Source organism: Eschrichtius robustus, chromosome 13, assembly GCF_028021215.1.
Source record: "Eschrichtius robustus isolate mEscRob2 chromosome 13, mEscRob2.pri, whole genome shotgun sequence".
Lineage (NCBI taxonomy): Eukaryota > Metazoa > Chordata > Mammalia > Artiodactyla > Eschrichtiidae > Eschrichtius > Eschrichtius robustus.
In genome coordinates, this window is record NC_090836.1 from 11,967,490 (window position 1) to 11,989,382 (window position 21,893).

Consider the following 21,893-nt stretch of genomic DNA (forward strand, 5'->3'; position numbering starts at 1 on the left):
CTATATTCCATGAGGAAGTTTTAGGTTCTTTTGTTTTACATTTCTTTTCTACTTAGTATATACCTCCATGATAGTAATGATCTCATAATGTGTATCTGTATATATGACTCTTTCCCTACCAGAGGCAGTGTCATTTCCTCTGGGCATCCCCAATGCTTAGAACAGTGTGTGAATAAATAATAAAGGCTGTACTTGTTGAATGAAACAATGAATGATTGGTTAGATTAACCAGCAGGTAGACAGCTAAAGAGACTGTAAACATGTGGTTGAGGATATTTGAGGAGATTCAAACACAATAAAACTGTCTAACTGGAGTTTTAGGGAGGCAAGTCTAGAATATGAGCAAGAAAGAAAAGTGATCAATTGGTGAGTTCATGTTCAATTACTTTCCCTTTGCCATTAGCCAAGACAATTGAGAGTGAACTATTATAAAAATGATTCCTTTCTATTTGCTTATAGAAGACAAAGAGAAACCTAATGAACTCTGTTATTCCTATCCCATTTCTCTTATTATAGAATGGAACTTTAAATATTGATATTATTTATAATTTGCTGAGCATCTATTTTATAATTGAGCACTACATACTAAATAAATTACAATACATAATTTGTTATAACTGAGCTTCTATTTGTAATTTACTGAGCACCCATGTACTATGTTCTGTGCTAAGGACTTTACAAAGCTTAGCAATTAAGCAATGCAAATCTAATTGTGTTATTTCCTAACTTAAAACCTTTTAAGTGATTCCTCATTGCTTTCACAATGAAGTCCAGCTTTTAGGCAAGAAATCTATTAAATCAGTTCTCATGTTAGAGATTACTTCTTCTAGGAAGGCATTACTGATTCTCCAAGTCTAGATTAGGTGATCCTCCTAAAAGCCACGCAGTATTTCAACTAAGTTGAAAGCCCCAAATTATAGAAATAAGTATTAACCACCCTGCACTAAGTTCTTATTACTTACAAAAATTTCCTGTTTACTTTTCTGTCTCCTTCACTGTAGTAGAGATTTCTTGAGGACAGGCACCTAATATAGGTCTGGAACACCAGCATTGCTAAATAAATATTGAACGAATAGATTAATTTAAGGGAGAATTGATGTTAAAAAACGACAAACAAACCTCACCATATATTTGCTAGGCTGCTTTTGCTTTGCCAAACACACTTATATTTATCCTTTCATTTAGCCCTCTCAACTGATTTGAATTATAGCCATTATCACCATTTTAGAGAAGAGAAAACTGAGTAACGCACTTATTTCAAGCAACAGGCACGTAAGCAGGAGTACTTGGACGTGAGCCCAGATATCCCAACAAATACAGAGGCACCTTTTTCATTACACTCTGTGGCCTTCATGAAGGGTTGGCTCCCAAAATAAAACTGAATAACAGGGATACAACAGGTGGAAGGGTATGACTGGAAGCGCTTGCTCTGGCACAGGACTGAAAGAAAAGATGTGTTTGCGCCACTCCCTCGTGACTTACACAGTTTGAAGTATATTTTCTGACTTTTTAATATAAACGATAAACAACCTAACATACTCCAGCCTTTTTCGAAAATCTTTCCCTCAGCTCTTTAACTTTCACCTACCTATTTCCTTCCTTCCTCCCTCCCTCCCTTCCTTCCTGAGGCTCATAGAGGGCGCTCACAAAGCGCTACTCACTGGTTGAGCAAGGCTCCACTCAAAAAACACACCTCACTGCAACTGAAAGGCGCAGCGCCACCACCTCAGACTTCCTTCTCTTTTCCACGGCAGGAGGCGGGGCCAATTTTTCTCATTCAAATAAAAAACCAGAAGATTTGCATGGGGAACGGCCAGTCTGTGAGCCCATTGGCTAAAAGCATGGTGGGCGTGACCAATATTAGGACCGCCGAGCCCCGCCTACGATAATTTGCATAACGGCCCCGGCGCGTGCAAGGGAGAAGCGGGTTTGTTTTTGAATCTGCGGAGGCGGCGGCAGCGGCGGCGGCGGCGCGGCGACTGAAGCGTGCGAGACTGAGGCTGCAGCGGTGGGGACGGCTGCGCGGGACGGCTCTGTAGGAAGGAACTTGGTTCCCCCTCCCTCATCTCCCACCTCGAAAGGTATATGTGAGTCCCAGGGGCTATTATAACCACATTTTGTTACATTATTATTGTATTTCTGAAGAGTCAAGACCGCATTATGGCGGCTGCGGGAGCTGTGTTTGCGCCTGCGCGCTTGCGGAGCTGCGGGCGGGCGCTGCATGGGAGCACGTGATCTTGCGGGGTCGGGCTCTAGCTGCAGTTGTGCAGCTGGCGGGGCGGTGGCTGCGCAAGCGCAATATTCATTTTCAAGATCTAATGTTCTTGTTGGACGCCATTCGGGTTCTAGATTTAATTTTCCTCATTCTTGAGGGGTTTCGTTTTGTTACGCTCGAATTCCTATATTTTAAAAGGAAAACATTTCTCTTATGTTGTATTCCTGTACCGACCTCAAACTTCCTTCTTGTATTTCTCCGATACTCTGAGAAGCTGTGGACTTAATTTTGTGTAAAAATGATTGTCCCCTTGTGGTTCTCGATTTTTATTTCACTTTAAGGGTATTGCTGGATTCAAGTTTATATTTAGGGGGCGGAAGATCAGCACCTAGTGGTGTTCTCACGGGAAGTGCAATTATTTGAACTGCATATTTGCAAATACATTTTTAACCCTATCTTTACCAGTTCTGTTATGGAATGTTTTCAAAATAGAAACAATTTGAGTTTTGGAAAAATGAGAGGGAGAGGGCATTGGAAGAATCTATATAATGTTGAAAAAGAAATCTCAATCTCCTTGGGTATTTATTTTTAAAAGAATATTTGATCCTCAGTCGGTGAAGTTTTAATTTAATCAGTGTGTGCCTCTGATCTTGCTTGCATTTGAGTTCTGCATTTTTTCTGTCTCTGATCACTTGTCCATTACTGCTTCAGTTAGATTATTTTTGGTACCTTGACTTTTAAAATTAATCATTTCCTTAGCATTTTGTTTGTACTGATATATAAAATATAGTACTTAAACTTGGTAAATTTTTCTGATAAAGAATTCTACAAAGAACTCCCAACTACACTGAGGCCTTTATGAGGAAATTGTGAATCATTGATAAATCAGTTGATTAAAAAAAACCAAACTGCCATATATACATGTGTGTAAGATACAATTGTGTTAGATTTTTAAAAATTGTGTGTTCCTGGTTTTAGTTTCTTAAAGTAGTTATAAGTGTGTTACTGATTATTTTACTTTAAAATGGTAGTGTCACTATATTTAAATCTGATATAAACCTCTGGGAGTTTTATACGATTTGATATAATTCTACCATTGTGTAAATTATTTCTTACTGGGCTGAAAACTTGTAAATGGTTGTCATAAATTTCATCTGTGGTTTGTATATACAACAATTGTTTTCTTGGTTGGTTATGTAACTCTGAGTTTGTCAGTCACTTGTCAAATGAAGAAGTGGCTGTTGCTTTATAATCTTGGTTGGTTTAAGGACTTTATTGCCTACAAGAACGGTTAAGTATTAAATAGATGTAATTGAAGGGAGTACTTCTGGTTGGTGGAGTTTTAAAAAATGACATCACAAAGGAGATAGAATGCAGTGATGGGAATAATTCTTTTTTTCTCAACAGAAAATTTGTTGATATAATTTTCGAACCTCCGAAGTCTTCTACAGAGAAATATATTTAGAGGGCAGTTGTGTAATCTTTTCCCTTTTATGCTTCCAGAGTAATTACCCAGCACACCGCCTCCACCCTCCAGACATTATTTCAGGTGTTTTAGAGTTGGAAATACATTGTATTTTCTGTATCTATGTCTATGTCTGTGTGTATGTGTTAGATTAAGAAAAGAACTTTGATCATAGGGCATGGTTCATTCTGCACTTCCAAAAAAGTGAAATATTTTGGTTTATATATTTAAGCTTATGTTTTCATTTGCATATACAAATGATTGCCTCTTAGGTTAATGTGAAAGATCATAAGAGGCACTTGAAACACTGAAGAACATAATGTACTATGTAAATATGTATTGGTAGGACAGTTTTGCTGTTACATTTGTTAGAAAGGCAAGTATAGTTCTATAAATTTAAAACTAAGTTTAATGAATTGTCTGAACATCTACTGTTTGTTCATTGGTACTCTATCAATAACAAGCATGTTTTGGAATTTCAGTTAATATTAAGAATAGGTTACCGAATGAATATCAAGTTACTGGGAGTCATTTAAAATCTTTTTCATTATAGCACATTTGGAAAGTATTGAAAATTAATTAGAAATAAACACTATTTTTTTGTGAGTTTTGTGACTTTCCATTTATTGATTGATCAATTAGTTTATCATTTGGATCATAATTTCATTCCTGCCCTTTTAACTTAGTATTATATTGTGGATATTTATCCATTTCATTATTCTTTTGAAATTTTTTTTTTAATGATTACATAATAGTTATTTTGTGAAAATATCCCAAATTATCAAATGTTGTTGAAATATATTTTTAAATGGCTACGTAATATTGGTGTCTTTAATAAGAATGTACTGTGACTTACTAAATCTTTCTTTCCGTATTGAACATTTTGTTGCCCATTTCTGTATTGTAAATAAAGCTGCAGTGAACATCCTTGTACATGAGTCATGATCTACATCTCATAATATTTTTTTGAAATTACTGTTACAAAGGGCTTTTAAAGTAATTTACAAAACTGATAAAAACTTAGTTTTATTGAAAAGCATTTCCTATACCACCATCAATTTGGTGGTTAGCATTTTTTCTGATAACTAGTAAAATTGAACTTTTAAATATTTAATATATATGCAACTTTCTCATTTTTTGTGACTTTGCTTTTTGAGGTTATTTTGTGTATCTTTTTCTGTGGTAAATGTTAATGTCTTCCTTATGTGTAAGTTATTTATGGATATTAGCCCTTTGCTTTTCATATTTCTTGAAGTTTTTTTTTCGTTAAGATTTTTTAAAAAATTGCTATGGTTTTACATATTTAGAATTGTTACATTTTTTAAAAAAAATTATTTATTTATTTTTGGCTGTGTTGGGTCTTCGTTTCTGTGCGAGGGCTTTCTCTAGTTGCGGCGAGCGGGGGCCACTCTTCATCGTGGTGCACGGGCCTCTCACTATCGTGGCCTCTCGTTGCGGAGCACAGGCTCCAGATGCGCAGGCTCAGTAGTTGTGGCTCACAGGCTTAGTTGCTCCGCGGCATGTGGGATCTTCCCAGACCAGGGCTCGAACCCGTGTCCCCTGCATTGCGCAGGCAGATTCTCAACCACTGCACCACCAGGGAAGCCCAGAATTGTTACATTTTTATGAAGTCAAATGCACTGCTTTTTCATGTGTTATTTCTTCCAGGAGTTCTCTGCATAAAAAATATTGTAAGATGAACTAAATGTTCGTCTGTTCTGTTTATTTTTTCTAGATGTTTTAATTACTTTAAAAAATACCTTTTAGCCTATATGGAGTTTATTTTGACATTGCGTAAAGATGGGTTGCTCGTTTCCATCTTTTCCTAATTTTCTTAGAATTTTATGTTGATGATACATTTCTTCTTTTGATCATAACTTACTAAGTTTGAGCTATCAATTCTGCTTCATTTACTAGGGATATTTAACTTGAAGTCCATTGGCCTTTGGGGGTTCTATAGATACTTAACTTCCGTGGATTCCATGATATACGCAATTTTGTGTGAGTGTACATATGTGCTTTTTTTTTTTCTGGGGAAAGAGTTACAGTTTTATCAGCTTCTCACAGCAATATGTAATGTAAAATCTAAAAGCAGGTTAACAACCCTGGAACTGGGCCTTGTTTTTCTATAGCAGTACTACATTGTCTTATTTGCTGTAGTGCTATAGACTATATAAATATATGAAGGGGCAGTAGATATTATTCCTTTTCACAATTTTCTAAGCTAATTTTCCCTCCTTTTGTACATACATTTGGCAAAGTTTAAAAAAAGCCAACTATTTGAAGTTTTGTTTAGAATTGCATAAAACCTAAATTAGGGTAAGTTTACATATTTATACTGTTAGTTTTTTTTTTTAAATTCATGAATATGATGCATTTCCTGTAGATCCCACAAAAATGTATTGTTTTTAGGAACTCTGAGAAAAATTGTGCTACTGTTACTTTTTATTAAGGTGTTATTTTACTGGTTTCCTATAATGGTATAATGTTAATAGGAATGACATGGTAGAGAATATAGGACAACATTTCCAGTTTTAATCTGCTTTAGGATATAGCATCATGAAAATAGTGCAAGTATGAAGTTAGAGATGAGAAAAATAGGTTACCAAGATAAAGTGTTCTACAGTATTTGAAAATAGAAGTTTTCTTCTGTGTTTAACATAGACCTTTTTTTTTTCTTCCAAATTTATTTATTTAATTTATTTTTGGCTGTGTTGGGTCTTCATTGTTGTGTGTGGGCTTTCTCTAGTTGCGGCGAGCGGGGGCTACTCTTCATTGTGGTGCGCAGGCTTCTCACTGTGGTGGTTTCTCTTGTTGTGGAGCATGGGCTCTAGGCGCACGGGCTTCAGTAGCTGTAGCGTGCAGGCTCAGTAGTTGTGGCTCGCTGGCTCTAGAGTGCAGGCTCAGTAGTTGTGGTGCATGGGCTTAGTTGCTCCGTGGAATGTGGGATCTTCCCGGACCAGGGCTCGAACCCATGTCCCCTTCATTGGCAGGTGGATTCTTTTTTTTTAACATCTTTATTGGAGTATAATTGCTTTACAATGGTGTGTTGGTTTCTGCTCTATAACAAAGTGAATCAGCTACACATAAACATATATCCCCATATCTCCTCCCTCTTGCGTCTTCCTCCCACCCTCTCTATCCCACCCCTCTAGGTGGTCACAAAGCACTGAGTTGATCTCCGTGTGCTATGTGGCTGCTTCCCACTAGCTATCTATTTTACATTTGGTAGTATACATAAGTCCATGCCACTCTCTCACTTCGTCCCAACTTACCCTTCCCCCTCCTTGTGTCCTCAAGTCCATTCTCTATGTCTGCGTCTTTATTCCTGTCCTGCCCCTAGGTTCTTCAGAACCATTTTTGTTTTTAGACTTCATATACATGTGTTAGCATGCGGTATTTGTTTTTCTCGTTCTGACTTACTTCACTCTGTATGACAGTCTCTAGGTCCATCCACCTCACTACAAATAACTCAATTGCATTTATTTTTATGGCTCAGTAATATTCCATTGTATATCTGTGCCACATTTTCTTTATCCATGCATCTGTCAATGGGCACTTAGGTTGCTTCCATGTCCTGACAGTTGTAAATAGAGCTGCTGAATATTGTGGTACATGACTCTTTTTGAATTATGGTTTTCTCAGGGTATATGCCCAGTAGTGGGATTGCTGGGTCGTATGGTAGTTCTATTTTTAGTTTTTTAAGGAACCTCCATTACTGTTCTCCATAGTGGCTGTATCAATTTACATTCCCACCAACAGTGCAAGAGGGTCCCCTTTTCTCCACACCCTCTCCAGAGTTTATTGTTTGTAGATTTTTTGATGATGGCCATTCTGACTGGTGTGAGGTGATACCTCATTGTAGTTTTGATTTGCATTTCTCTAATGATTAGTGATGTTGAGCATTCTTTCATGTGTTTGTTGGCAATCTGTATATCTTCTTTGGAGAAATGTCTATTTAGGTCTTCTGGCAGGTGGATTCTTAACCACTGTGCCACAAGGGAAGCCCAACCTTTTTTTTTTTTTTAAACAGAGATTTTGAAAAGTTATCTGATTCATTTTTTGGCCAGTATGGAGCCTAATAAATAATATATAATTAAGGTAAAAAATTTTCTTTTTAGTCTCTTTGGTAACATTAAATATTTCTCTCATAAGGATGTTTCCCTAAGTATTAGTATACGTTCATTCTCTATTAAATCTATTCTTTGTGCTGATTGAAGAGAAAAGTATAATCTTGATTGATAGTGTATTTCAGTTGTAATCCTACTTTTTAAGAATTATTTTTATATTAGGTACAGGAAAGAATGTCAGATTATTGTAAAAATATTTTTGTTGAATATAGTTAAACTTGAAAAATTGGTGGTTGCATGTAAAGAAGAAATCAAGGAAGTTAAAGATAGAAATCAAATGGTAAAATATTATTGGCTTCATAAAAATAAATCTAGGAAATAGGTAGAAATTGTGTTAAGATATTATTGGCTTGTCTTCAGCATTTTCTTCCTTTCTAATGAAAAAATTTTGTTTTTGGATATTTTTCAAGCAAATCCACTTATAGAAGTTTGCGTATTTTTATTTTTTTGTGTATGACCTTTGCCCTTACCTGAGAACTTTTCATAGTTCTGATGTATTGTGATTTGTGTTTTCAGACTATAATAGATAGTTAGGGACAGGAGAAATGCTACTAGAAAAATGCATATGGATAGGGGCAAGAAGAGATGGCTGGCATCTTGATAGTGAAGAGCGGTCAGATGTCAAGTGTTAGAACAAGAATTTAAAAACTTAGTTTTGAGGTTATTTAATTTGGGAATTGTTATTCTTAAAGACAAATTAGTGTTTATAGCACGTTCATTATGGTAATAGATGATCTTATTATGATTCTGAATTATAAGAATATTTAATTATGCTAAATTTGTTCAAGAAGACAAAGAGGTGTATGATTTGGTTTAGAAAGATTTCTATTATACTTTTTTAAGTTTTGAGGTATATGGAAAAGTCATACATTGTCATACCGAGTTTTTCAAAGGAGTCACATGCAGAAAGAAGTTGAGAGTAAAGTTCTTGCTTTTGAGTTCCTAACAGCTGTAGGGCATTATAAATAAAAATAAGGTGATATTTTAACAGTAGATTACAAAAATATCAAGTAGCTCTGGGGAGCATTGTCCTTGTTAGTTTCCTAGGGTATCTAGAAACTACCTATCCATTAGTGGAGCTTCTTTTTTTTAAAATCCTTGCCCATTTGATCTTGTTATGTTCTTTAGAGAGTCCAAGGCTAAAAATTACTTCTTAGTGTTCTTAGATTGTCATGCAATCTGCAGAGGAAATCAGTGTTTTTTTTCTGTTATTTTACTTTTTTCAAAACAGAGAAGTGAATTCCATAAAATTAAACTGTTTATATATGCTTCAAGTTGTATGGTGGAATCCATCTTGTATTGGAGACACTATGATTGCTGGGCAGCATTTCCAGTTTTTTAAGTGCTGCAAAGTGAGAAAACCAGGGCGCTAGTGTTTCTTTATACAGTGTGAACGTTTTCAGTTTTGAATGTTGATCTTTGGGTTTTTGAGTCTTTAAGAGAATGACCCGGGCATCTCCTTGGTCACCTTCCAAAAAATGTGGCAGGCCTAAGGGTACAGTTGATATTATCTTCCTGAGAGTCTTTATAATTGGACCTATGTAAACATGAATGTCTGGGAAATGAAGATGACCTTTACCATCAGAAATATTAACTTTACCATCAGAAATATTCACTTATTCATGTCTGCAATTTTTCATTGTTTAGAATATTATTAAGAATTTTGTGTTATTTTGTGTTATACAAAATAATAGAATTATCAGTTATAGTTCTGATAACTAGGGATAACTAGATATATTCCCTTTAGTTTGGGAGAGAGACCCCTTTTTATTGATGATGATGTGAGGTAGTAGTGTTATTATGTCAAACCGTATAACCCTTTCTCCCTTTCTTTGTTGTTTGTGTAGCCCTGTGCTGCTTTGGGAACTACTGTCTTGGTAGGTACCCAGGAATTATGTGTATGCCGCTTTTACATTCTAATAAGGAACTTGAATTGTATGTTGGAATAGTGGTTCTCAGAACTGACAGGGCTGTAAAAGGATCTCTCCTTGAGCCAGTAATTGTCCAAGATGATGTCTTCCATTTTGTGGAAAGGTAAACTTAGAAGGTAGGAAGAGTTTCTGCTGTTTTGAGGACCAGGAGCAAAAGAAAAAGAGATTGGTGAAACAATAATGAATGACTTGACTGCTTCAGCTCATTTTCAGCTAAGACTTTCCAGCTTAGGAGTGTACCTGCCCTGTTACCAGTATTAGATTAAATGTCTCAAGAAAAGGGAGAAATGGGGAAGAGTATGGAAAAGAGACTGTTTTTGAACTTCTTTTATTTCCTTTTAGGTAGTCAATGTCAGGAGCTGATTGGATTACAGTAAAGGCTAAACTGCTCTGAGACACTCTGTTACTATTAAGGATGATGTTTATTTCTCTTGTGTAATAATACAGAGGAAAACTCTTCAGGTTTGTAAGTGGCTTTGGCTTAATGTATGGTTTCCATATGTTGAACATGGTTTCTAGGTTGAACATGGCTGCTTTCACCAGCCAGGGGCAAGGGAGAAAGAACAGTGGGAGTGCACACTCATTGTTTTGAGAGCCTCATCTGGAAGTAGTACTATCATTTAGATTCATGTGTTATGGGTGAGAATTTAATCACTGGAACATACTTAGCTGGGAAAGGTAGGCTGGGAAATGTAGTATCTGGCTGCACAACCATGTGTTCAGCTAAAATTAGAAAATTTTATAAAAGAAGGAGAGAAATGGGTATTAGAGAACAGTTAGCCTTTTCTGCTACTAAAGGCAGCTGGAGAAGTGGTCTCTAATTAATTCATAATTTGATATTGAAAACTGGTTTTCTGTTTTAAGAATTAGATCCAGTTGTAACTCTATATATCTTCCTTTGAAATGGAATTTTGAGAGCTTTGTAGTCATGATTCCTGACAGATTGTAGTTACTATAAATATTTACCTTATTAGGTAGAGTTTTTCCTCTTTATGCTTGCTTTTGAAAACATTAAATCATGATTAGTTTTGCAAGAATTCAGTGTACTATCTTTGAATCTTGCCAGTTAACTTTAAAAGGATGAAGGACTGTAGGTAAACTCTGACAGTTGTTTGAACTGCTTCTTTTAGTTTCAAAGTTGAGTTTATGATTTCTCAAGATGGAAAATGTGATTTTTCAGGGCCTTGTAATATACACAGGTAAAAAATAACTGTGGTCATAAATTCTTTGCTTACAAGTAAAACTTATCTGATAAGTAAGTAATAAGTAAGTAATTAACAAACAGCTCTCTGTAGATAAGTGTAACACAGTAGATATCTGTGTAAGGCACAGAAAGTGGGACTCTGTTGGAGGGAGATCAAGGAAACCTTAGAAGAGTTGTATTTAAAAAAATTTTTTTAAAAAATATTTATTTATTTATTTGGCTGTACCGGGTCTCAGTTGCGGCATGTGGGATCTTTAGTTGTGGCATGCGGGATCTAGTTCCCTGACCAGGGATCGTACCTGGACCCCCGGCATTGGGAGCATAGAGTCTTACCACTGGACCACCAGGGAAGTCCCAGAAGAGTTGTATTTTAAAAGAAGAATTAGAAGGATATTCTTAGTAAAGGGAATAAAGAGGGTAATCAAAATCTCAGAAGTGGGAAAGAAAGTATTGTGTTTAGGAGAACATATTCTGATATAAATCCTTGATTTTTGTAAATAAAAAATCATTGATGCCATGCTGCCTGCATAATGTACCTAATAAAGGATATTGTTATCCTCAGCTGGAAGTTCTCTAATTTCTCTTTTTACTTTGTATCTCTTTTAAAGCCATTTATTCCTTTCAACTTTTATGTTTATAGTTATTTGTGTAGTACTTTATAAGCTTCCTGCAGTTAGGAATTTTATCTTACTGATGTATCTGGCAAATGTTGCATTTTAAAGACAAACCCTTTCTAATTAGGTATAATAAGACTGCTAATAAAAGTATAAAATTGCATTCCACAAATACCTACCTTAATATTCAGTAACTATTTGCTTATTGAAAGAATAGAACCCCTTTGTTTTAGGTGCAAAAAAAAAAAAAAAAAGAGTAAGATGTTCTAGCTCCTTTCATTTAATGCATGATAATCTACACGTCAGAACTTTTAGTTGTTGTTGTTTTTAAATAATTAACCATGAAGTTTACTTAGCCAAGCGTCCACTGGGTAAATTGTCAAAAGATTTGACAGGCACTTTGCATCTGGAAAATTATAAATAGTAAAATAACTTTTGGAAAAAATTCTTCAATCCCATTCATTAAGAAATAGAAAAAATTTAAAGAACACCATTGCTTACCTATTAATAAGATGTTTCTAAAATATAATTCTGAAGGACATATGTATGAAATTAATAAGGGTTTGATGAAAAGATGGAATGACATAATAATTTTGTGTTGTGTAATTCTCTTCTCCATCAAACATATTTTAAGTGATATAATAGTTGGCAGATTAAAAATATGCAAGCAAATTGACAGAAGAAAAAGAAAGAACAAAAGAAAAGACAAAGAATTTTCCTAAAACCAGTTAGTAATATCATGAAGTGGAAAGTATAGTAATTTTGTATTGGAACCTGGCCAATTTGTGTTTCCCAGCAGTATTTCTTACATATAAAATGGTGATACTACCTACCTGGTAGGCTTATTTTGAGAGATTAAATGAGATTAATTATATAAAATGTTAGCATTTGTTCCTGACACACTTTTCATCTCTGGCTTCAACCAATTGATGAATCTATTAGTAAGACATGAATATTTACTAAGAGGCAGCTATGTGAAGCTTTAGGGAGCCCTGCAGTACAAGGAGATATATGGAAAATGACAGTATTCTTCCTTACTGGAGCTAGAACTTATATACATTTAAAAAGCAACTTAGAAAAGTAGGTTTGATCATGCCCCTTACTAGTAGGAAAAATATGCATTTAGAAACGTAGTTTATTTGCAAAGGTTTGTGAGAGGGTCCAGCTTTAGGACTTATTCATTAAATGAAAACAAAAACAAAACCAAAAAACACCACCAGAGTATTTAAAGAATAAAAACCCCTCAAAGATTACTAAATCTCTGAGCCTCATCATGGTGAAAAAGCAGCCATTTTCTCACATTAATTATTTATCTTCAAGGTTTGTCATAATTCTTCAGACTGTCATTATTGCCAAAGTTAGAGATGAAGTCATTTATTTTGGGAGCTAGATCCACATAGAATTATCCTGTTTTCTTTTTGTAATTTTAGGATGCAGGGTGATCCCTCACCCCTTATTTACCCTTCAGCTATGGAACTTGCTGGGCATGCTCACTTAATATTGAGGCAAAACAAGGTGTCAGTTTTCTTCCATAACCCTTCCCGTGGCCAAGTTTCTGCCCCTTAAGGTACAGATTTGATCATATAAGTTTGTTTAATAATTTTCTGATTCTTTATTTCGATGTTTTGTTTGGTTTATTGAACTAATGACATATTGATAAGTATAGAAAGGCTTCCCTTTGCTTAACAAAACTATGTCCATTTGATATGAGTTAAGAGTTAAGTTCTGTCTAGTTTTATAAAGCATAATAATTTACTTATTTATTTGCTTGATTACAAGATTAGGAACCAAGAGCCATTTAATTTATCTCAATGAGATTTTGCCTGCATTACTTAAAACTGTAGGGTATCATGGTTCTCTAAGAGTCCCACATTTGTCAGTGTTCCTTGTCTGTCAAGAAGTGATATTCTTTATTCCTCTTAAAGCTGGGAATCCATAAGTTATGAAAGAGATACTATATTGATTTCCTGTGAAGACCTAGAAGGCATCATTTCTACGTTTGAGATGCAGTCCTTGTTCCCTGTCATAGCTAATTAAAAGAGATTTGTTTTTAAACGTTGCATTTTTCTGTGGTCATGGTTACAAATTTGATTTATCCATTTTATTCTGAAAGGAAGGAAAACAGATTCTCATTGAAACTATGTAAGTGGGTTCATAAAAAGTAGAGAGACTCAGTTATGATACTTTATACAAGATTTAATCATTCTTCTAAGTAGTTTTTAAACAAGGCCAATCAATATATTCAGTATTTTTCTATAGAATTGTTCTTAAAATATTCTCATAGTTTATTAACTTAAAACCTGTATTAAGGTCTTTCATAGGATATTCTGCCCCCCGGAATTCTGAGGGTATTGGATCAAGATACTATTTAAATTACTATTTATACAAAATATATCTTAAATTGAGGATTAAAGGTAGATTAAGAAGAAAGTATTTTTCTCATATGACCATTAAAAATAAAATGTTAACCACAATTAAATCATTTCATTTAGTCCTAAGTAATTCTTATTCTCCTGATCTAGAGTTAAGTAGTCTACTTACACAAAGTTGTCTGCCCTGAACTAACGGAATTATGGAAATCATGACTCATTCTCTTGATACAGTTATGACAGAGGTCCATCCATGAAGGTAATTTTATACCAGGATGCCTGTATCCATGAATCTCATCCATGTAATAGTAATAGTTGAGATGATTTGGTACAATCCTTTACTAAGGATTTTTTAATGTTTATTTAGAAGACACTTTTTTTCCCCCTCAGGTACAGTGGCAGCAAGGATCGTGACTCATTTTTGTTTCTTGATTTTCATTTTTCCAGGCTAGCCTACTTACTTTCTACATCTGGTATACTGCTTTCATCCTTAGAATTTTATTCACCATTGTGGGGATTTCTCTCACCCCTCTTCTGTGTAGGACCTTTGTTTTCCATGTGCTATGTCTTTTTATTGACTTATTCTGTCATTAGGGGGAGTGGACCACATTCTCTAGTAGCTTTTTGAGAAAGAATATATAGGAGATATGTTCTTTGAGACTTATGTGTGTCTGAAAATTGTCATTTTATATTTTTAATGCTTGATTGATAGTTTGGCTAGGTATACAAGGCTAGGTTGGAAATCATTTTTCTTTAGAATTTTAAAGGCACTGGTCCATTATCTTTTTGCTTCTGTTACTACTGAGAAATCTGAAGCCGTTCTTATTTTTGATTTTTTCCCTCAATGGAAGCATGTAGAATCTGTTATTAGTTTCCAGGTGTTCTGAAATTTCACTTTAATTCCTTGATATGGATCTATTTACTATTGTTTGCTGGAATTCATCAGGCCCTTTCAGTTTAGTAGTTGTTGCCTTTCAGTCCTGGAATTTTTCTTAAATGATTTCATTGGTGATATTTTCTGCCATTCTATCATTCCAATGTGAATTTTTGGATGGATACTCAAATTTTTTTCTCTCTCTTGTTTACAGCTTTGTCTTTTTGCTCAGGTAGATTTCTTATCATCAGGTCCTTTCATTGAGTTTTTCATTTTTTTTCTATCATATTCTTAATTTCTGTTTTGTAATCCTTGCCTGTAGTATTCTATTCTTGACAAATGAATGCAGCATCTTTTGATATATATAGATATTAATTTATTTTTGAAGTTTTCTCCCTGTGTAGTCTGTTGCTTTGTGTTTTATTGTTTTTTTTTAGTCTCTGTCTTCCATGTTAGACTTTTCTTAGTTGCCTTTCTCTTCCTTGCCTGACTGTATGTAATATGTTGTGGAAGAGTAAAAAGTTGATTAGCATATCTAAATTTGTCAGTTTTGGACTTCATTATAGAGGCTGATCTGGGTGGGCTGTTTTTGGAGAGCTCCCAAGACCTTAAGGCCTTGTGTCTTGTGCTTGTTAACTACCCTCAGAGAGTAGTCTTACATTTTCATACATAGAGAGTAAGGATCGGAATGCCAGCATTCTGGGAGATTAATGGAGGAAGAGGATTGGGTTCTCTTCAGTGAGCACTCAGTCCCTCTTTTTGGTATGCTACTCTCATTTTTAACTGTCGATATTGTTTTCAGACCTCTGCTAGGATTGGGGAGAGCAGGCATTCAGTGGAATGTGATGAGGGACATCTAGGGTATCTTACTGCTTCACAAACAGCTTTCACTAATATTCTCTTTTTTAGTCATACCATCCTACTATTTGCTCCCTTCACCCCAATTTCCAAAGTGCTTCGTTCTTCTAGTCTCTATGTCTTTTGATGTTTCTGCCATGTAAATCAAATTGGTTCTTAATTTATCCCCAATGCAGCTTAGAATATAGTGTTTTGGGAACTGCTGACTTAGTTACCAGTGGTTCTGCTTATTTTCCAGCTCCCAAAATCATGTAGCTATTGTCCGTTTTACTTTTCTCTTTGTTCTTGAGGATTTATGCCTTCAAAAAATACCTCCACTGTAGTTTTAGTGGGATTTGAGGGAGTGAAGTTAGGTGTTTTCAGTTTATCATCTTAGTAACATTCTAATGTTCCTTTTCTCTTTTAATATATATATATAATGTTGATAGTAACTTGTGTAACTAAAGTGTATTAACTAAATTAATGAAAAGTGTATTTACTTTCTACTTAATACACTGAAACCATTTATTTAGGTTCCATGGAATTTTCAGTATTCTGCATGTGCGAAGTTTTTTTTTTCAAAAATAAATGTATTTATTTATTTATTTACTTTTGGCTGTGTTGGGTCTTTGTTGCTGAGCGCAGGCTTTCTCAAGTTGTGCCGAGTGGGGGCTGCTCTTTGTTGTGCGCGGGCTTCTCACTGTGGTGGTTTCTCTCCTTGCGGAGCGCGGGCTCTAGGGCACGCGAACTTCAGTAGTTGTAGCTCGCGGGCTCTAGAGCGCAGGCTCAGTAGTTGTGGTGCACGGCCTTAGTTGCTCTGCGGCATGTGGGATCTTCCCAGACCAGGGCTCGAAACCATGTCCCCTGCATTGGCAGGCGGATTCTTAACCATTGCGCCACCAGGGAAGCCCCAGAGTTTTCTAATAGTGTGATATATGATATATAAAAAGTGTAGTAGTTGACTAAAGTTAATTCTCCTATAGTTCTTTTTCATTACTACTTGTGTGACCTCTGGCAAATGATTACATTCTCTGGTTATGAAAAATTTGAGATTATAGCACTATTATTTTACATGGTCATTGTAAGAGTGAAATGAAAAAATTATATGAAAAGAGCTAGTTTTATTTAGGAAGAGGTAAAACATTGAGTAATCATGGAGATGTTTACCTTACATTAGAAATGCCTTCCAAATGTGTTTGCTTTCACAAATAAGCAATGATTGGGTTTATTGACTAACCCTTCCAAAAACAAATTTCTTGTAATCTATGACATTATATAAACAAGCTGTACTCTTTCTTAGTAATGTTAAAAACTTTTTAAAGTAAATAATATATTTATTTCTATAATTTTTATAGACTTTTTTCAGACTTTAGTCTAACACACATTAGCTCCTATGTAGTGCCTCTAAAAACACTTTAAAAACTGAAAAATGCCCTGCAAAAGGTATTTTTTCCACCTTGGGTTTTGAAGTACAGAGCTGTTTAGGTCAAGACTAAAAATTTAGCTGACTTCTTCTTCTTCCTAGAAAGTAAGAGTTGAGATCCTAAAAATGAAGGTTCCTAAGGATGTAGAATTTTCAGAGATTTTTGTGGTAGAAATGAAAACACAGGGAATTACTTTCAACTCACCATCTATTGAGCAAATAAATACTATTTCACATTATGAAAGTGAGTGGAAAATGAATTAAGTTGTTTCTGTCCTTTAAGAACTCATAAATAAAGATAAATAATGAAATATGCTAGGTATAATGATGGTATATATAAAAGACCTTGAGAGAGCAATTACACCTGGTTTGGGGGTTGGGCATAGTAAGGGGAAAGGAGAGCAAGGAAGGGATTGTCAGTGATAAGATAATTTAGGTTGAATCATGAATAGTGTTTATTGGGTGAACCGGGATAGTCTCTTTGGGATAAAGAGTGAATGAAACATTGGCAGTGACACCACTTACCTGAATAACAGCCTAACCGTTATTCTTTCCTAAGTTGTTTCCGTGATGCACAGAAACAGAACCAGTGTGGGAAGGGACAGACAAAGCTCCAGTAGGCTTGGGCTGAGTGTAGTCTAGGATGTATTTTAGCTATTAGCACTTTCGTGAAGTTATTTAATCTCTGAGCATGTTTTCTCAATCACGAGTTGGAGATAAAACCTATCTTGTAGGGTTAATGTGAGAATTAGTTTAAACAATGTATATAAAAACTTATATGAAGGCTTGATTTATATTAATGGACTTCCCTACTCCTTTGTCTTCTAAAGCCCCTTGCATGAAATAGGCAATCATTATATTGATTTGACTTACGTGCCTTGGGATAATAGAGAGGATATAGTAAATTAGTAGTAAAATGATTGTAGTGGCTGATGGAGGATTGGTATAAGGAGGGAACTTAGATTATGTCTCTTATTTTGAAGTCTAAATTGGGTGAAAAGGTAGATCTTATAGCCAATAGCCAGCATCTTAGCTTTCCCGGGAAAGCTTAGACTGAGAAAAAAGTATTTAGTATTTACATTGGAAGGTGTCTGGCGAGACGGGGAAGGCTGAGGCGGGTGTGGGGAGCACCGCACGTTTGAAGGTATATTACATAATTTAAACCTTTGTGGAACAGGCTTCCGAAAGAATCTGCTTCTTGAATATCAGCTGCTCTTCATCAGGCAGCTCTAAATGTTTTGGTTGTTTGTCTCTCCGTTAACCTTAGCCACATTCTAGTGCTCCAGTAATGTCTATCCTGTTCGAATCTTTCCCAGTTTACCTCTTGCTTTTAACAAATAGATTTGAGCCACCCTCAGAGAATCCATTATACTTTTGAAGAACTAACGTGGCTTAGATCAACTATAAACTTTTTTTTCCCTCATGCAGTACTTAAAGCAGTTTACGTTATCTGGTTTACCTCAGGGAGAATAAATAAGGACTTTTTAAAAGCTGAGTATTTTTTTTAACTTTTATTATGGAAAAATTTCAAATATATACAGAAATAGAATGAAATAATGAGCTCCATGTGCCCATCACTCAGCTTGAACAATCATCAGTTTATGGGGCCAGTCTCCTTTTTGCTATACCCCTACCACCCCCTTACACCCTTAACGTGTTTTAATAAATACCTACATCTAGTGGTGGATAGAGACAAAATAGCACAAGGCAGCTAAATTTTAGGATGGTAAACCAAGTAAGACAAAAGGAAAAGATGGATTTCCTAGCTGATGTGAGCTATCAAGCAAACAGGTTCTTTCTGTGCTTTTGTCCTTCTCTTGATGGTTGGTTACTGTTAAAACAAATTTGTCTTCATAATACACCCACTTTCAGACTGAATTTTACCCTTTTGTTCTTCCTATTTGTTTTTTCCCCCGGGGGTGTCTACATTCTTTATTTTATTTGCTTTTCACCCATGTCAGAATGTTGGGAGGTCTGAGCCACGGCATGAAATTTAATTTGCCCTGGGACCAACCACTCACCTGGAGATGTCTTTGTGACCATCTGGACTACAGAAGAGAAGAAATTGTTTTTATCTTTATGGCAGATTACTCAAAATAAGCTTTGTTGCCACTGTAGCTCTAATGTCTCTAGTCCTCCCCAGCAGTTATTTAAAATTATTGTCAAGATTCAATAATTTGATTGCAAGCTTTAACCATTCGGCTAGATTTGAGCACTTTGGGGCTTAGATTCTGTGGGAAAAACCTTTAATTAGCCTTCTATAAATGGAAATTGATTATCAGGATTTAAACAACTTAACTTTCTAGAAATTATAAAAATTGGCACTCTTTTCATGTAAAAAGTACTATAAAAGAGTAAAAAAAAAAAAAAAAAAAAAGGACCTTGAGCATAGTTTGACTTTTTTTTTTTTTCTGGACTGAAATGGAGGCTTTCTTTCAAGCAAATTCCCTGATGTTTGCTGTGTGTGATTTGGCTCCATCTCTGTAACTGCTAATATGTGGCATGGACTTCAAGCTGTCTGGGATCAGGATGTGCCCAAACTCTGTATTGCAAGTCGGGATTCACAGGCATTATGTTACAAAACTGGCTTGCTGCCTTCTCTGTTTGCTGTGTTCTGAGTAGCTGCATTGTTTGTTGCAGTATATGCATTAGCTGTTGTCAGTGTTCAGTTTCCTGCAGGCTGACAAAGTGGGAGGGGCTTTGTTTGATACATAGCTGAGTTTCCACTGTGAGTTCTTGAGTGCACACTGCAGCCATCTTAATTACACTTTAGTGCAACTGAGACAGTGCAGCTGTCTCAAAATGGCTGCTAACCTAGTCTTTGTAGCTGCTTAGGCAGCCACTATGCCACTGAGGAGATTTGTCACATGCATCAGGACCAGAGGTAAGAACCAATTACTCTTTATCTCTGAACATTTTAATTAAAAAACATTTGAATTTTACTAAGTTTATATAGGAAGGCGAACTTAGAGCTTGCTTGCTAAGAAGTTGAAATGTTTGCTGATAGAACATTGAAGCCTCTGTTATGGAAACAGTACATAGGATGGTGAGGTCAAAGGTTAAATTCCTGTAATTTCTCACCGTCTTATGTTCTGACATTGCCAGAACAATTGATCACCACAGTAGTGCTTTTCTGGTCCTGATTAACTTAATGTTCCTTTTATGTTGGATATTTTAGTTTGCTTGATATTTATTTGTAGAAATTAAAAGCAATATATTATCTCTGTAGATTTTTTAAAAAGAAGCCATAAGTAAGCCGCGTTTTTCATGAAGATTGTGATGACTTTTCTGGGTTTGTGTGTGGTGTGTGTGTGTGTTTTGGAGGTATTGTTTGGTAGCTTTTTGGGAAGAATGTTAATTCTCTGGATGTAAATCACAGTTACAAAAATAAACAAATTTTTAACACTGGTAGATTTTTTTTTTTTTTTTTACTATGGGTTTCAATTCTTTCTCATTATGCTGCCTCCTCCCAGCCATCCAATTCTTTCATATTTTTGATGGGGCTAACTTTTCATCCTAATTATTTTTTGCTTAAATTGGCATTCAGATTCAGATTTTGAATTTAGAAAGAGTTCACATCTTCTAGGTCTGGATACCCTTTTTCTTTGTATCTAATATATGCTTGTACAACAGGGCTGAAGTAAATCTCAGTTTTTTAGTTAAGTGATATTAACTGTTGATGTCCACCTTATCTTAGTTAAAACCTGTGATATATTTAAAAGTAATGACTCAATAATTTTGTAAATTTAGTTTCAAAATTTTCAAAAAGCTTTCTTAACATTGTTCTGAAGTATCAATAGAAACGTTTATTGAGATATTGTAAGTCCATAGTGACCCAGAAGGTAGGAGAATGAAATTTTTATTCATGTATTATTGCAGATAGCACAACAGTTAGTTATAATTAAAGCACTGATGTTTGAATTGCAGTACTTAATAAAATTTTTTCTAAATGGAATTGTGCATTCCTCTAGCTTTGTCAGTAGAGTATTATGAATATATCCCTGACTAATATGACATAGAACAGTAAGTTTTGATCTTTCTAAATACAGAAACTTTTAAAAGACAGCAACTTTTTGCACCTTAAATTCTTATGAAGGACCCCAGTATATTAAAGGGATATATGTGTGGTATTTTATTATTGTGTAATTATTTTATAATGTAAATTTATAACATTTACTTATTAATTTTCTTAATAAAATGAGAACAGTTAGGCTGTTACAATGAAAATAAAGGTTTGAAACCAGATCATGTATGACAATTATGATCTTATTATTAGTGTCAGGATCTAGGTCACTTAATTGTAGACCTCCAGACGCTAAGGGACTATGGAATTCAGTTTGAGAAGTATTCTAGAACATATATTCTTCATGTTCTTTTTTGACTTACAAATTTTCATGAAGGTAGTATATAAGTTCTATATTTACATGATTTAACAGTTTAAAATTGCTGCCTTGCCCCGAAATTGTGTTTTTACTTGTTCTTATTTTAAAAATTTTTTAGGAACATTATTGTTTTTCCTAACTTAATCAGTATTTATTTGTTCAGTGACCTAAAATGTTTTTGGAATAATTAGCTCAGTTTTATCAACAGCTGTAGTATGCTTATTTTACTTCCATTGACTTATTGCTTTGTAACATTGTTAGGACTATTTTGTGTGATATAATGGATTCTCATAATCTGAACATTTCTTTATGTAAATGTATATAGGAGCTTGCTCCTGAAAGGGAAAAAGAACAACAAATCCAATATGCGTGACAAATCCAATATATGTGAGAGGTTCTATCCATTGTGCATTTCACTTCAGTAAGGTTGTGCCCTAGAGTGAGTATGA

At 35.0% G+C, this 21,893-nt stretch overlaps 1 protein-coding gene across 2 annotated transcripts in view; it reads left to right on the plus strand.

Annotated features, from left to right (window-relative positions):
- Positions 1-1,922: 1,922 nt before the first annotated feature.
- The window catches only part of ATF7IP (activating transcription factor 7 interacting protein), a 117,719-nt gene continuing 97,748 nt past the window's right edge, over positions 1,923-21,893 (plus strand). Inside the window, exon 1 of one of the 2 annotated variants that reach the window (XM_068560141.1) lies at positions 1,923-2,081. Coding sequence is in view for 1 of the 2 variants with exons in the window: in XM_068560140.1 (XP_068416241.1) it covers positions 19,930-19,946 (17 nt within the window). In the remaining variant the exon portion in view is untranslated. Of the gene's footprint in view, positions 2,082-19,792; positions 19,947-21,893 lie in introns of those variants that run through there. The other variant, XM_068560140.1, reaches the window with a different exon arrangement.